Source organism: Homalodisca vitripennis, chromosome 5 (genome assembly GCF_021130785.1).
Source record: "Homalodisca vitripennis isolate AUS2020 chromosome 5, UT_GWSS_2.1, whole genome shotgun sequence".
In the NCBI taxonomy this organism is placed as follows: Eukaryota; Metazoa; Arthropoda; class Insecta; order Hemiptera; family Cicadellidae; genus Homalodisca; species Homalodisca vitripennis.
The window spans coordinates 73,950,143-73,965,507 of NC_060211.1; the positions used below are offsets into that span (position 1 = coordinate 73,950,143).

Sequence of the window (15,365 nt, forward strand, 5' to 3'; positions counted from 1 at the left end):
AAACAAACAGATAGACAATATTTTACCACTTCTCTGAGTGATAGACTTCGCTGACGCTTTGCTGAATCCCATGAAGGTCCACGCACCATCATTTAACTCTAGATTATCTATGTAGAATTGTAACCTTCATGCCACATTTCAAGTCAACAGCTTCGCATCTTAGTCTACACCTTGTGGATAGATAGGTTTAGCTAACGTTAAGCCAAATCTCATGGAAGAACATGCTCAATCATCGAACCCAAAGTTGCCTATATGGAAACGAAGGTTCATCAAATGCGTCTTGTTCTTTCAAATTAAATATAGCATTGGGAATTTAAATTTCTGTTATTTAATTTTACTAACATACGACTATGGAACAATTATTTTCAACAACTGATGTTTGGCCATCTTATGTAAAGTATACTCTTGGAAAATACATAGGAAATAATCAAAACTTTTCATAATTACATTTACAACTTATCCTTTAATCGTAAATACAATCGCCTAAGTATAATTTTTACACAAAAGGTAACTCCATATATTTACATAAATACAACACCAGTTTGGGTATAAAACAAATAATACACAGTAAGGGAAAATAGTGAATTTTCAACAAATCGTGACAAATTTACACGCTGTATTTCAGATGCATCAAAGTGCCACCACATATTAAAATCTATTGAGCCAACAATCTATTAACTGTGAAATAAATAGCTCGAATAGTCATAAAATAATCTAGTCTTTTTATATTAAAGTTTGCGTGAAAAACATTTACGTAGGCTAAAAACATTAGTTTACAATGTTAAAAATATTAAACGAAAAAATACTTTAAATACATATTTTTGAATAAAAAGGTTACTGAAATTTTTAAACAATTTGCTTTATAACTAAACGGTCTAAAGATAATCACATATTACACCTCTTGAAACTTGTCGTATATTTCACTTCTCCTGGCTCTAAAACACCATATTTTGAAAAGATTTTAGCAATTTGAGCATGGTGTTGACTATGAGGTTAATTTTCTAGTCATTTTCCGTGATCAATGTTATTTATAAAGTCACTAGTCTCTAAAGCTTTCATTTATCATTTCACTTTCACTTTCTTCTTGTCACCTATCTTTATATAAGTCATATAATGTACAATTTCCAAACTACCGCAGCCACTAATACGGACGCCATACATCAGAATGTCTCGAAGTGTTTTTAGACTCGGGCGCTGACGAAGGCGGTGGTGAGGGAGATTTTGTCCGCACAGGGCTGGGAGAACTAGGGGATGTCTTCCTCGAGTCGGAGCTGTCTTCGGGTGGCGGTTGTCTAAAAGGAAAGTGGCTGTAGGGATGAAGCTGTGAGTACAACCACTGTGAGGGCTGCAACAAGGGTGCGTTGAGGAAGAGGCTGAAGAAGGCCGGGTTGGGGTGGAAGGGCAGTGGAGGGCTGGTAGGGTACACGGGAGACACGCTGCGCTGCTCGGCGGACCCTGAGGATGTCGAAGATACCGGGGCGTCGGGAGGTCGAGGCGGCTCTGGAGGAGACAACGAACGCTTCCTGGCTCGACGTGCCGTGGTCAGTAGTCCCGGGTGGGGGTCCGGAGGTGGCGACTTCCGATCCGGTGTCACGCTCACGCTGATTGGTCCCAAAGGTTCCGAATCAGGTGATCTAATTGCCTCGGTTACTGTAACAGAAAATATATCACATTTAAACCATGTATAGGAAAACGAAATTTATTCTTAAATCTTAATATACTAAAGTAAGCATTTTAATGTTATGGTTATGGACCCCATGCTGTATTTAGGTGAAACGTAATAGTATAATTTACAAGAGTTATTAATTTGTTTCTTTACACGATACATTAAATTAAATTTATAAAATTACATGGTAAATCACAAGAACATCACCATGTCCTCCATAACAAAGCCTGTACCTGACACCATATTCAATATTTTTCCAACGATTTAGAATTGGTAAGTGTTTTTCTATTTCTCATCCAAGTAGATGTGACATATTCTAAAAAAAAGACAACAGTGAACTTTAATTTATTCACTATTATAATGGAAGTTTCGCACGATATCGTAAGAAGTCTCCAAAACAATATTACAAGGACCTCTGTAAACAGAAAGCCATGGCGGTACAGAATATACCATGATTATTCTCCAAATCATTAATCAGACCTAGCTATTCCGTTAGCAGTTGAGAAACTCATCAGCTTTTTCAATGAACTCGTGGAGATACATACATATCACATGATAAAGTTGTTGAGACTTCTAAGTGAACCCAATGGGCAATTCCTTGAGCGTTTATCCCTCCTCAACAGTAGCTTACACACGTTTTACCAACTCTGTTCTACCTCATAAGAACCCATAAGAATCTGCAGAACTTTAGAATCCTGGAAACCCTCAATACACATGACTTAAAAACTCACAGAAACGTCAGTGGATAATCTTCTCAAAACATGGCTTCTTTGCAACGCACACATGCATAAGACTTTTCGATAACCTTCAAACACAATATTTGCTCATTAAGCTTGACTTCTTACCTAATTAAATACAATCCCAGTTATTATTCAAGACCCACTGGTTTTCCAGCTATCTTCTCATCCTGATGACATTTTGTCACCACAAACAGTGTTATTACTTCTCTGAAACTTTGAACAAGACTAACAACACCTTACAGTGGTAAAACAAGTCATTAGCAGACATGGAATATCCAATTAGGAATTGTTAGGTATGTGGAGTTTTTCATCAATATTGATCAGTAATTTTTATTAGATCTTTCACGCCTCTTTTAGAAAGTGAGTTTACTATATTTGCCACATTCCTATACTAATAGAGTATATTGATACATTGCTTCACAGTTAGTGCTTCATCAGTAATAGATTACCTCTCGCTGAAGGATGAAGTGAGTGTTCTGCAGCAGCTGCAGACAGCGCCAACATCCTGGCACTGGGGAAATGTGGAGGGTGGAGCCCTGGAGGTGCCCCACAATGGGGCGGCAGGTACGGTGGCGGGTAGGCTCCAAGGCCTCTCGTAAACGCGCTGCCCCAAGGCCCTTCCCCAGCTCCCATACTCAGGTGGTGAGCCATTCCTGTGGGGAAAAGCCAATCATGAATTCAATCACATTTATATGAAGTAATAATAATTTTTCAAATGTTTTAATTATTGATTGGAACATCTTCAAAAACAGGAACTTTCCAAAACATCATTAAAATTATGAAATGGCTTAGATGAAAATAATTTTTCATAAGGAAATTAAAATAAATATTCATTGAATGGATTAGAACGATGGTAAAAAATTTTAAGAATATTTTTAGAATATGTTATAATGCTGTATATACAATGAACATATTACTATAGAGACACATAAAAATCTACTGGTAGCAATGAAATAGTATTTAAAATAATTTGTAACTGGGAATGTATTCAATGTCATCGTTTTATTTCAAAATAAAGCCTCCCTTGAATCAGCTCATTTCGTATATAGTTGTTTTACCTTAAACGATGAATCAACTACTTAAACTACTTAACTTATAGAATCCAATTTAGTTTAATTTAACTCAATCCTGATAAAAATCTAAGGAAACAATTTAAAACAATAGAATGGAATTCTGTGGTTAGTTTTATTTAGTGCAGATAGTACCATTAAATAAATAAATGTTTTGTGTTATTAAATAACAATGTACATTTTTTAAATAGTTATTATTTCACAGTAGGTAATGAGTCCTATATGCATAGAAACTACCGAGAGACCAGCCCCTACTGACGGTGGAAATGTCCAGGGGAGCGCGGGGTAGCGGCACAACTCCGCGTCAAGACACCACACACCCGTCAAGATCACAGGAAGGGAAGGGTTGTAAAGGTCACAAATGTGATATTTTGACAAGGAGGGGCGGATGAAGGTCGTATCTTGGTCGTAAGGCGACTCGCAAATGTCGCAACCCTTGCATAACTGTTTGACAGACCCCCGGTGAAATATTCTCCGCCTTTGATATTGTGACAAATATATTTCCACCCCGAAAGCATTTAGCGAAACTTGAACACTTAAACAATGGTCGAGTTTCGGCGTTTGTTATCATCGCAATCAAAACAATTGGTAATGTACTCAGTGTGCTAATCTGGGTTTATTTAAATACACGGTGTTAATTAACACAAATTTATTATGTAATATGGATTAGTTATATATTGTTCTATCGACAGTTTTAAATAGCTGTTGAAATAATAGCAGTAGTGTAGCCTAACTTAATATCAATAATATTGGTGAATGTAACTCATTCGCCGGCAGAGAATGCCCACGATTATTCAACAGATCGCTTAATCCATCGATTATTTTTTATAAATCACTGCAAATACATTTTAAATGACAATTAATATCAAGTATATATAAGTGACAATAGCCTACTCAGATCTCTCACTTGTCTAATGAGAATTATGTTCTTGGCAATTACTTCACAGATCGCTTAATTTTTGTCCACCGATTCTTTTTCATATTTACAATTAATGATTTAGTTTGGAAATAACTATACTAAATGACAGAGTTAAAGTTTTGAATTTCCTTAAATTTACTGCTACACACACTCATGTTATAATTATATAATCTAAGTATGAATGTAATTTTGTTATAAACAGTATAAAAAAGAAAACTTTACAAATGAGTACGATATATTAGTGGTATATGACCTTTCTGATTGGATGGATTGTTCTTCCATAATTAATTATTAGTTCAAACATTTTAATTATTCCTTATTATTACAAACCTGAACTGTCAATATTTTAAAGTATGATTTCTTAAACCTGTTAGAATATATTTCTTCCAAAAAATATATTCTTCTTGTTTTCTAGGTGATTCCTTTAGAACTACTTGTTCTTGTTAATACAATTATTTTAACGGTCGTCTTTTCCGTTCATACAACTGAATAATTAACATAAGAATATATAGTAAAATTACTTTCTTTTTTGAAATTATAATTACTATAGGTAGTATAATTGGTTACTCAATACAACATAACATTGCTTTATACATTTGAAAACTTTGAGAGAAGACGGCACTAGATAGGCAATGTAGATACAGGGTGTAGTCCGATTGCGTTTTGCCCGGCGCGGCGCTCTACACAACGAACTATTTTATGTTTTCCTGAAACCCGTGTAAGTGTATATTTACTACATACAAAACATATTGATTTTATTTTTAACTTTCAACCTCATTAATAAAATATAAAAAGAATAAGTTAGAATTATTCTCTGAATAAAGCCATGACGATTACTAGTTTTCCATTATTGAATACCCATTTAGTTTGTTTTAAAGGTAAACTACAACTTTCGCTGGTACAGTACAGTTACTCACAACAAGACAATATCGAGTAACAGGGTACAGTGTACTCTTTATTTGGTAAGTAACTTACATAAACCATGAACTGTGATAAATATATATATATTTCTAGTACTTCATTTATAAAAGGCAACTTTGAAGGAACACTCGGGGCCATGATGTTTCCATACTGCTGAGGTGAGGGGGGTGGTAAACGGGGTCATTTGCTTCCTGAAGGGGGAGGGGGTTAAAAAGAAAACAATAAAGCCCAGCCATCCCCACAGTCTTGGAACCGAACTGGGTTAAATGGCAGAAACTTTTATTTCATTTACGACGGAGGCAATTGGAAAATGAAATTTCTTGTGTGCCGGGTTAGTTGATGATTGACCAATATTTCAGGGGCCGGAGAAGGAGTTAAGGGGAAATGCGGTGCGCGGTGACGCTTTGCGGGGACCAATAGCGTGCCACAGACCCCTCCCCCACCCCTTCCCCTACACCATCCGTGAACCACCTCCCGCCTTCCTTATCTTGGCTTCATCTTGCTTTCCTTCATCATCACACACCATTATTGTTTTAACAGCTCACTGCATTCGTCCCGCACGGCCTCCACTTCGCGCCACAATCTATTCACACTTCCCTTTATTATTTTTACTGCTTTATTGCCGTCATAGCAACTTTTCCGAAATAGACTTCAACAACATCTTAAACTCGAAAACGTCTTAGAGTAAACGAAGCAGGTATTAATCACAATAAGGAAGACGCTTTTGGAAAACCGTAAGCTGAAGTTTTGAGCTTACGTAAAAATAAAACTAACACTCTAAACTATTAAAATCATATTTAAATAATTAAAATATTTATTTACAGATAGTTTTACATACATTTTAACTCTTTCGTTTTTAATAAATAATTTAATATATATTTTGAAAAACAACAATATTAATTATTATTTGTAGGTATTTTATTAACTAGATACAAGGGATTAGATGATATAATAACTTAAAATACGAATTGAAACAATTATATGTTTCGAAAACAATTTTTAAAATAATTAAAAAAGTAAAATGAGACGTCTTGGAATATATAATAGTGCAAAAAGTACTTTCCAAAAAGGACGGCGCAAGATAGGCAATTCAGTTACAGGGTGTATGTAGTAGTATAGCGTTTTGCACGGCACGTGTCTGTAAAATGTCTTGTCACTTCCTACTTCCTCTTACTATAAGAGAAATGTATCAAATTTGCTATTCTATATTTTACGAGTATATTTTTACTGCAAATGATTATTATTTCTTAACTTAAGATATAAAGTACTAGTGTTAATCTATCACTATACTGGAAATAGGAAATGTGACGTTAAATCGAACAGAAGATTTAAATGTTTAATTACATTATACCCACAATTAAAATGAAGCGAATGCATTTTATATTTAAGAGTGTTGACATACTCCAAAAATAATGGCGCAGTTTATTCAGTTCCACGATGGATAAGGACAAATACGCAATGTGAGCTATAAAATATCCTGAGCCCGGATCCGGAGCTGAAGCTAGAGAGAGCGGATTTCCTTGGCTGAAAGGGTTGCTAAGCTGCTTTCCTCAGAACGACAAGCACTAATCCTGTCTGTGCCATCCGAGCCTTTAATTATATCTGGATACTTTGTCAAGTCTGCCTCCTCGCTGTCACTGGCTGCCCGCACCACCTAGCGGCGAACCCGGCAACTAAAATCTTACTCACTCCGCATCACATCCTCCTCTTACAGCTGTTTATGTGTAAATTATGATATCACACGCGAATAATATTGTTAGGTCTTCAAAAGAAAGGACAATGGGTTTAAAAAAAGCGTAAAGTTTTTATTAAATTTGTAAACTATCCTGAAATACATTTCATTACTTCTGCTAAATATATTTTTATATAGTTTACATTGATTTTAAAATATAATCAAAGCAAAACACTTACATGTATTTATAATGTTATTTATACCTAATTATATGTTAAGAGGTAACTGTGACTTAAAGTATTTTCCATGAACATGATATGAAGTCAACAATCAGTAGGGATACTCTGAATTGTGTTTTTACAATAAAAGAATCAATACAATATTGATCCCAAACTATAGATAACTAGCCTTTTAATTCCTTAATCCATTTTAATTTATATATATCAATTTTGATAATTAAGACAGTTATTAGAAATATATATTTAATTGTAAATGCATATTTATGATTAAATTAAATTAATATACATTCAGATACATTTAAATATATAAATATATATATACATTTGAATATTATTATATATAACTATATTATAAATAACTTATAGGTATAGAAATACAATTGAATAATATTGTAATAATAAGTTTTTAAGAAACTGTGAGCTTTTTTAATTGGACTGCATGAATAGAGAGCAACAGACAAATCTAACGTATTCCATATAGTCGTCCTACAAAAAGTTTCACGAAACCTTCCGTCACATATTTACAGAACTGGAAACTGGAACCGGAGATCCCAACCATTTAAGTATTTTCGCGCTGCTTATTTCATACAGAGTGGATGTTTTTTATAGGTCAGTTTAGTATTACAACGATGATATTCTATTAGCTGCCTTTGTTAATTGTATGTTGTTGGCTGTTTTAGGCGTTCGATCTGATAACCTCAACAGTGTTGACTGTCAGTCAGTTTTTTACAAAGGAAAAGGAATAAGTAACAGAGAAGATAACACTGTTGACGCCAGAACATTCAACTCGACCGTCAAGACAAACACCCTGACTCGTCTCGGCGAAGCAGTTGTTCCAATTCTGCCCTAATTGTTTTTGTCCAGCCCCGGTCGCGTCTTCCTCCCACAGGACCACATTATCGATTAGGATTTCTCTGGTCACCTCCCCACCTCTATAATTGCGCCTTTTGCCTGCTTTGAAATTCTCTTTTACACAGAGGAGCTGCCACCCCGACCCCTTCCAGGGTAAAAAGCAGGGCCGGGGGTGAACGGGACGTCTGGGGGAGGCAATTTGTAGCAGCCGGGCCTCATTAGTTGCTGTCCAAGCCACGCGGCGCGCTACGCTCGCTTCGCCTCCTCTCTCTCTCACTCTCTCGCTCTCTCTCCTGCCTCCACTGGTGATTGCTCCCCCGTGGTGCCGGCCGCCTTATGATTCCTGGCAACACCGGCGAGACATTGTCACCTGAACCGACAGCATTCTCTCTTTCAGATAAAGGATTCAGTTTCCTTAACGGAAAGTAATATTAAAGTAATGTTTTATGTTTAAATCAGTCTTTCGTTAAAGTTTTGTAACACTGAATTAAAAAGTACAATCTTAAAGAAACGAAAGCATACTTTATACGTATAGTTGGTACTGATTAAGTACCAATATGAGACAACTCGGTTGTACTGTTTTGTTAAGTTTATTTACCCCATTCGAATTTATGTCGGCGTTAATGTTAATTAGTAGTCATAGTGACTTGCAAGAACATTTAACATTATTAAGTGTTACAAAAATATATGTTATTGTAAACAAGTTACAAATAAATGTAAATAAATAATTAAAACATTTTTTTAATGTGCCCAAGGTTATACTTTGTTATACCAAGGCAACTAATTAAAATATTTTGTTTTTTCTTTAAAGCCAATAAAGATTTACTGTGTATTACCATAAGTAAATTTTCTGTAAAGTCAATCAATTATATATTCAATACAAAAGAGAAAACATACAAAAGTATGAACTACATATCAAATATTCCATAAAAAAGAATCTGTACAATAATCCACAATGATTAAATTAATAATCGCACGTACACGGCAGGCCTACCGATATATCTGATTTTTCGGCAGGCCCATTTAAGGCCCATTAAAGACTATTTAAAGGCCTAGCAAAAAGTTAATGGAGTTCAGACTTGCCAGAGGATTGGACTTGAAACGCGGAGGGAACGACTACTTTCTTTTTATATAAAGAATCATATTTATCAATGTTTGGGATTAATTGAAATGAAAGGTTAACAAAACAGAGCAAAGATAAGCGATTGGGAAACTAATCATTACTGATATAAATCCACGAGTGTATTGTTCGTATAGTAGTAAGCAGTTACAAATCTATTATCTCTCCTTAAGTAATCATTTTTAAAGGTGACATGAACGATCGATTAAGTTAATTACACGTGACTACGAACTGTGCCACAAAATATATAAGAAGGATCTGGATGTGATTTGGAATCTTCAAACACGAGTCTTACCATATCCCGTTACAGACAAGCACAGGCTCTATATTCTCCTAATGACGTATGACGGGATCCGAAAACGCTAACAGAGTGTAAAGCTCTTTCCTCAAACCAGGTGTGAGAAGGAATTCCACTAACCAGGTAAACACGTGGGGTGGATGATGTGCGAAGTATTTTCCAGTTAACTGGTAACTATGATACGCGCAGCGGATCCGGTGGGTGGTCGGGGGAAGGGGGGCGTAATGTATGCTCGCCGCGTACCAAGATGTCTCCCGCGTAATCAGGTTACGGGGTCTCTCGCTAGGGGCGCCCCTGTCACCTCACATACTGTGCATGTTGTACCTTCACTCGCTCCCAACTACACATTCTACACGCTGTCTTAAAAAACATGGATCTATGCTATAGTTATATTCAGGGAAATAAAACTAAATAACACTTACTTGTTTTTTTGTTTTTTTGTTTTTGTTTTACATTACTGAAACGTTTAATACGACCTTGTTATGTTTCACACTGAACATCCATCGTGTTATTTTCTATATAAACAATTAAGTTTATAGAAATAATGCTTTTAAAATTTTACATCGGTGATTGTTTACTAAGAAACCAGTCAACAAACAACTTCAAAACTCAAAAAAAGTAGTATGGTGTGACTATACAATTACTAAGATGAATTTTGTTCTATATGGTGTTTGTTATGGGATTTAAACAAAACTAATATTAAAGTAGAATATTTTTAATTGCTATCTTTGTTGCAATTAGATGTTTAGCAGAAAAGGGTTGCGAAAGTCAGATCGTTGGATCTCTCTCTTAGTACTGTGGTTCGGTGACTACATCTGAACAAAGATATGACTACTAGGTTTCTCATGGTACGCTTCTACGAGGAAAACTACCCCAGGTCATCGAAGAATAATTGGTCGGTGTTACGTGAAATCTTAAGCAATGTGTCCCCTAATTACATACTGGCTCAACGGGCTTGTGGACAAACCGAAACCTTCAGCTCTCCGTGTGGCAGGGCAAGCAATCTCGTAATTAACAGAATTAATTCTCAACAGGGCACTGAGAAGGTACTACCTAGAATCGGGAAAAAAACGTCCAGCAGACGCTGGCCAAATCCCCAGCCAGCGTCCAATTCCCTCTGACAAGCCCTGCGTATGTAGCTCAAAGGAAGTTAACCATAGTGTCCACGAGATCATTGTCCGACACAGAAGTTCTTGGTATTATTATTTTTTTCCGGTGAAGAACTTTTATCAGAGGTATCAAGTAATACAGATGTGTCGTCGGGAATCTTGAGACTGAAATGGCTGTTTGATATGCCAAAATGTTCGTATAGGTTTATTCTCTTTACTCCGGTCAAGCTCAGGAACTTGAACTGTTACTCGGAAGGTCATATCATATTAAGATTGTAAATAGTTTTTCACACCAAAATTCCTCAATTTCCTTAAGTAATCTCACAACTAATATGTCCATGCATTCGGATTTGCTTACAAGTTTTGATTAGGGTGAACAAAATATTACTATAGGCTAACTAATTTTATTCAAAAAATAAAACATTGACAATTTCCCAATTACTATAAAAATTCCCAGAATTTTGTCACGTTTCTTATAATTATTTAAAAACCTAGTTCTTTAGGGAATGACTTAAGCTTGTATTAATTCTATCACGAATGTATCTGCATGTGCAGTTGTAGCAATTCAGTTTATCCTTACAGTCAGGAAATTATTATAAAAGGTTTGAATCCATTTAAACCACCCGTACTTAGTGACTGATGGAGTATTTAGAACTCAACTAATCTTTGAGTTGCACTATACTGCACAGCGTATCCTTGCGCTCATGCTGCGTAATAGTTTCATCTTGTAGTTACTAAAGTCTCAATATCTGTTGGTTAACAACAAAAATTACAAGAGGTACTCCTAAAATAGCATTAGATTTTTCTGACTGTTTAAAAATTGCTAAGTATTGACTTATTATTAATATATGTGAATGAAAGCAAAAATTACTATCTGTTTTATTTTCAAAACTTTATAGCATGAATATTATCTTGTTATCTTTGAGATAGAATGAGAAAAATGAGTTCCAATGTTCAACGTATGGAACGATATTCTTGTTGAATTAAGAAATACACAAGCAACGGATGGTAATACTACTTTTTGCGAATATGTATATTCCTTCTTGGAAGACATTTCCAAAAATGTATTTCAACAGCGTTAAAATAGGACAATGAACCTCTTAGACCGGTATAGGTATAAACGCTGGAAATACTAGGCCTTGAGGCCCATCAGCGACATATGCTAGGTGCGACTGGAGGGAGAGGCGGGAAGGTGTCTCATCAGTAATCCAGTTACCGCCTGCCACCAGGCGCGCTGACGTCATTACCTTACATACTACCAACTCCAAACTCGATTTCCTCACACTATTAGAATTTGCACTCACCCCTTACATCGGGGCGGATCATTGCCTGCCTTGCTTTATGTTCCTTAGCGTGGCGCTTTCCTTCCGCGTCGGAAATATGGTTGGTTACGCGCTTACCCCTTTCACTATTGGGGTTCATAATTCAAAAATATAAGTGAAATGTGAAAAAATAGTGCAATATTCTGGGAATGTATTTATAATATGAGTTGCCGGTTTTATATGTCTAATAATCATTTAACTACGTCAGGGGAATGTTTATTTGTGGAAATTATATAAACATTTTAATGCACACTAAATTTTGCTATTTAAGTGCTATTATTGGGTCTCTAAGTTTTCAATAAAATTTTGTTTGAAATTTGCATTTAACTGATATGATGACACATTTACCTCGTCAGTTTAAGGCATAATTTTAAACCTTTTGTTGAATAGTTGAATGTCTAAAATCAATTATTATTGTAAACGTTAATATGTAACGTACAAAATATTTTGAAAACTTGTAATGGATTTTGAGTCTTTTCTGATATTAAACTAGTTGCTATTTTGATTTTATTACAGGATTATATATAATTTATAGTTAATACACAAATTTACACATCTTTTCTCGTTGTATTAATATTTAACATCTACCTTTTTAAGAAGCATCAGAATGTAAAAATTTGTAAAAAATGTGACAGGTTCAGTAGTAATATCAATAGAGACATACAGGGGATTTCAGGAAATCTTATTTTTTACTTTAGTTTATTTATATACTTTGTTTTAGTAGTTGTCCTATTGAGGATTGTTTTAGTTTTAATCTGCTAAGACGTTTATACATACATATACTTACAATTAAGTTTATGTTTTCCCTGATTTTTAGCCGAAATTGGACTATTTTCGACCAGTTACAATGTTTTAATTCTATATTGCTGTTTATATTAAGAATTACAAGGTTCTAATATTATATACAAAGAACTCTTAATTTCGACTGCTCAACTTCACCTTACAGAAAAAGAACTCATTCTATAAAACATTGAATATTTATTAGGCCTTTCTCATTAGAGACAGTGGTCGACCCAAGTTTGTAAACCTTTATCTGGAAGAAGTAGTCGATCCAAGCGCCCCTGTGGTCAACGTGAAATAAAGAGAAATTACTCTGTATGAAATATGGAGACAAGTATCTCATATACTGAATTGCTCGAGAGGCTACAGATGCACAGCAGCATCGAATTTTAGTTCGGATTGGACATTATGCAGTTTCAAATCTTGTTAGTGACCAGAGAACATCTTATAATCAGTAGTGTCAAACTTTTAATACACCGACCGTCGCTTTATTGCATTTGATGAGATCTATGCACATGTAGAAAGTGACAATTAGACTAAGATCATTATCTCACTTGTGTTACAAAACGGCGCACCTGTTTGTAATCTCTAACAGGTGTTATGGAGAATGCAAATCCGGACACGGATACGCCTTTAAACAATCCTCAGGGCTAGTTTGTGTCTTAGTGATAGTTACTTCTCACTTCTCCTTTTATACTTCTTTTCGAGTATCATGCGCCTTGATTGATCATTGGTCTTCAAGTAATGTTTCAGACCGTGGTTAGTGTACGACGCCATGACGATTTAGACTTGATGCATTAGGCCAGGAAACTGTTGTATAAGCAGGATGCACTTTTCTAAGAGAACGCGTTGACGTGCTACTATTGTTCCTATTGTGTACCTACTCTCGAGAACACTGGAATTTAAACACACACACAAATATATGATTTTGGAAGTGGTGTACTATTACTGGCTTTTTGTAGTTTAAGAGATACCACACGTCTATAACTTAAACTTAGCAGTCTTAAATCAATAATAAATAAAACAGTGTTTCAAAACTATAAATAAATGTACTATAGGTTTTTATAGATCAGAATAAGAATGGTTTGTACTAGACAGCGCACGTGTGTTGGTTTATGTGAGTGTCTTCTGTTGTTGAAGAAGTGAGCAAAGCGAGATAGTGTCTACCATTTAAACTCACTCTGAGATATAAATATATTTTTAATTATCCAACACTGTTATCCTAGATTTTTTTTGTGTGTTTATGTTGGCCGTTGCTGTCCTGTATGTTGATCTACGTTATGTTTAGAGCTAGTTACGAATTATGTAGAAATAACTGTATTTGGATTATTATTCTATAATAAAGAGTGATGACAAAAATGAAAGGGAATTGCATTTTATTTAATATTTACAAAATGTATGTTTCTGGAACATTAAATTATAATACAGTTAGTGATTTGGGTCACTGATGAATTTGTAACCTAGATTGTTATCGTTTTATTACTCACATATACTTTATTACTTTTACTTTATTTATCACATGTGACTACAAAAAGAGCGGAGAACACAATGTTCAAAATATTGTGATTCAATTGAAGTCCTTCGAATTGCTCGTTCAGAGTGGACTGGATAAAACTCTTGAAGAAAATAAAAGGAAACAGTCGGAGTCTGATGGCGATCGGGTGGTAAGAAATAACTAGGGCACAGAGGAGTCTGAGGCGAAATGGCGGTATGTAGGGCAGGTGTCGCGACCTGGTGGCAACGGGTTGTACTAACTACATGTGTGGCTCACGTTAACCCTTCCAGAGTGTGCTGATAGCCATTGTCCAGTTCCCTCCCCTCTCCACAACCCTTCACCCCGCTGACGATCAATCCTCACTACAGGGGAGATCGTGATTATTCAAATCATCGCGAGATAGCAACACTGTGTGGTACTAGGACTGAACTGTATAGGCTTGTAGTGTTGTATCCTAGTTTATTAAAAAAGATATTTTAGTTAAATTTAGTGATGCACAATTTTTTTAAGTTTAAATCTTTATTATTTTTTTATTTAGTTCGTTATTAATTACCCTTTTGAAACATGCACTTCCTTACTCCAAGACCTTGTTAGATAAAATGTTGTATAAGTGAGAACCCGGTATTGTCTCGAAATAATTTAATGTGATTTCTTAAAATGGACATTGATCAAAAATATTAACCAAGGAACCCATTAGATAATTCGTTTAATACGACATCCTTATTTTTCTTATTTTTACAAATTGGACATTTTAACTTACAGCTTTATGCTGACTACTTGGGCCCTCTTGCTAACTTTTGCCGGCTGGATCCACGATAAACCAAATATTCAAATAAAGATATAAGCATCATTTTCAGCAATCAAAATATCGGGATAACGAGTATAACACTGGTTTCTTTAAATTTTGCCCTTTTCTAGTTATTTTTATCAGTTGAGGTGCACACATCTTTAATATCACGCTATTAACGTTGGGTTATTTAAAAGAATTACCCGATTAAGATCATGTGGAATCATTACGTATTTATTTTGTTATATGCCATCATTATTTAAGAACTCAAACTTGAAGTAACGTTTAGAGAACTTAATTCTACTTTATTTTCAGATACCTTTAGATGAGCCGTTAAACATACACATGAAGTAATGTATAAAGTACGCTTTGTCG

The 15,365-nt window shown here is 35.1% G+C and overlaps 1 protein-coding gene across 2 annotated transcripts in view; it reads right to left on the minus strand.

The window, feature by feature from the left end:
• Positions 1-461: 461 nt before the first annotated feature.
• The window catches only part of LOC124362366 (segmentation protein Runt-like), a 65,997-nt gene continuing 51,093 nt past the window's right edge, over positions 462-15,365 (minus strand). For both annotated transcript variants that reach the window (XM_046816804.1, XM_046816803.1), the window contains exons 4-5: positions 2,856-3,059; positions 462-1,650 (exon numbers count right to left, since the gene is read on the minus strand). In XM_046816804.1, coding sequence (XP_046672760.1) covers positions 1,142-1,650; positions 2,856-3,059 — 713 coding nt within the window. In that variant the 3' untranslated portion in view covers positions 462-1,141. The remainder of the gene's footprint in view (positions 1,651-2,855; positions 3,060-15,365) is intronic.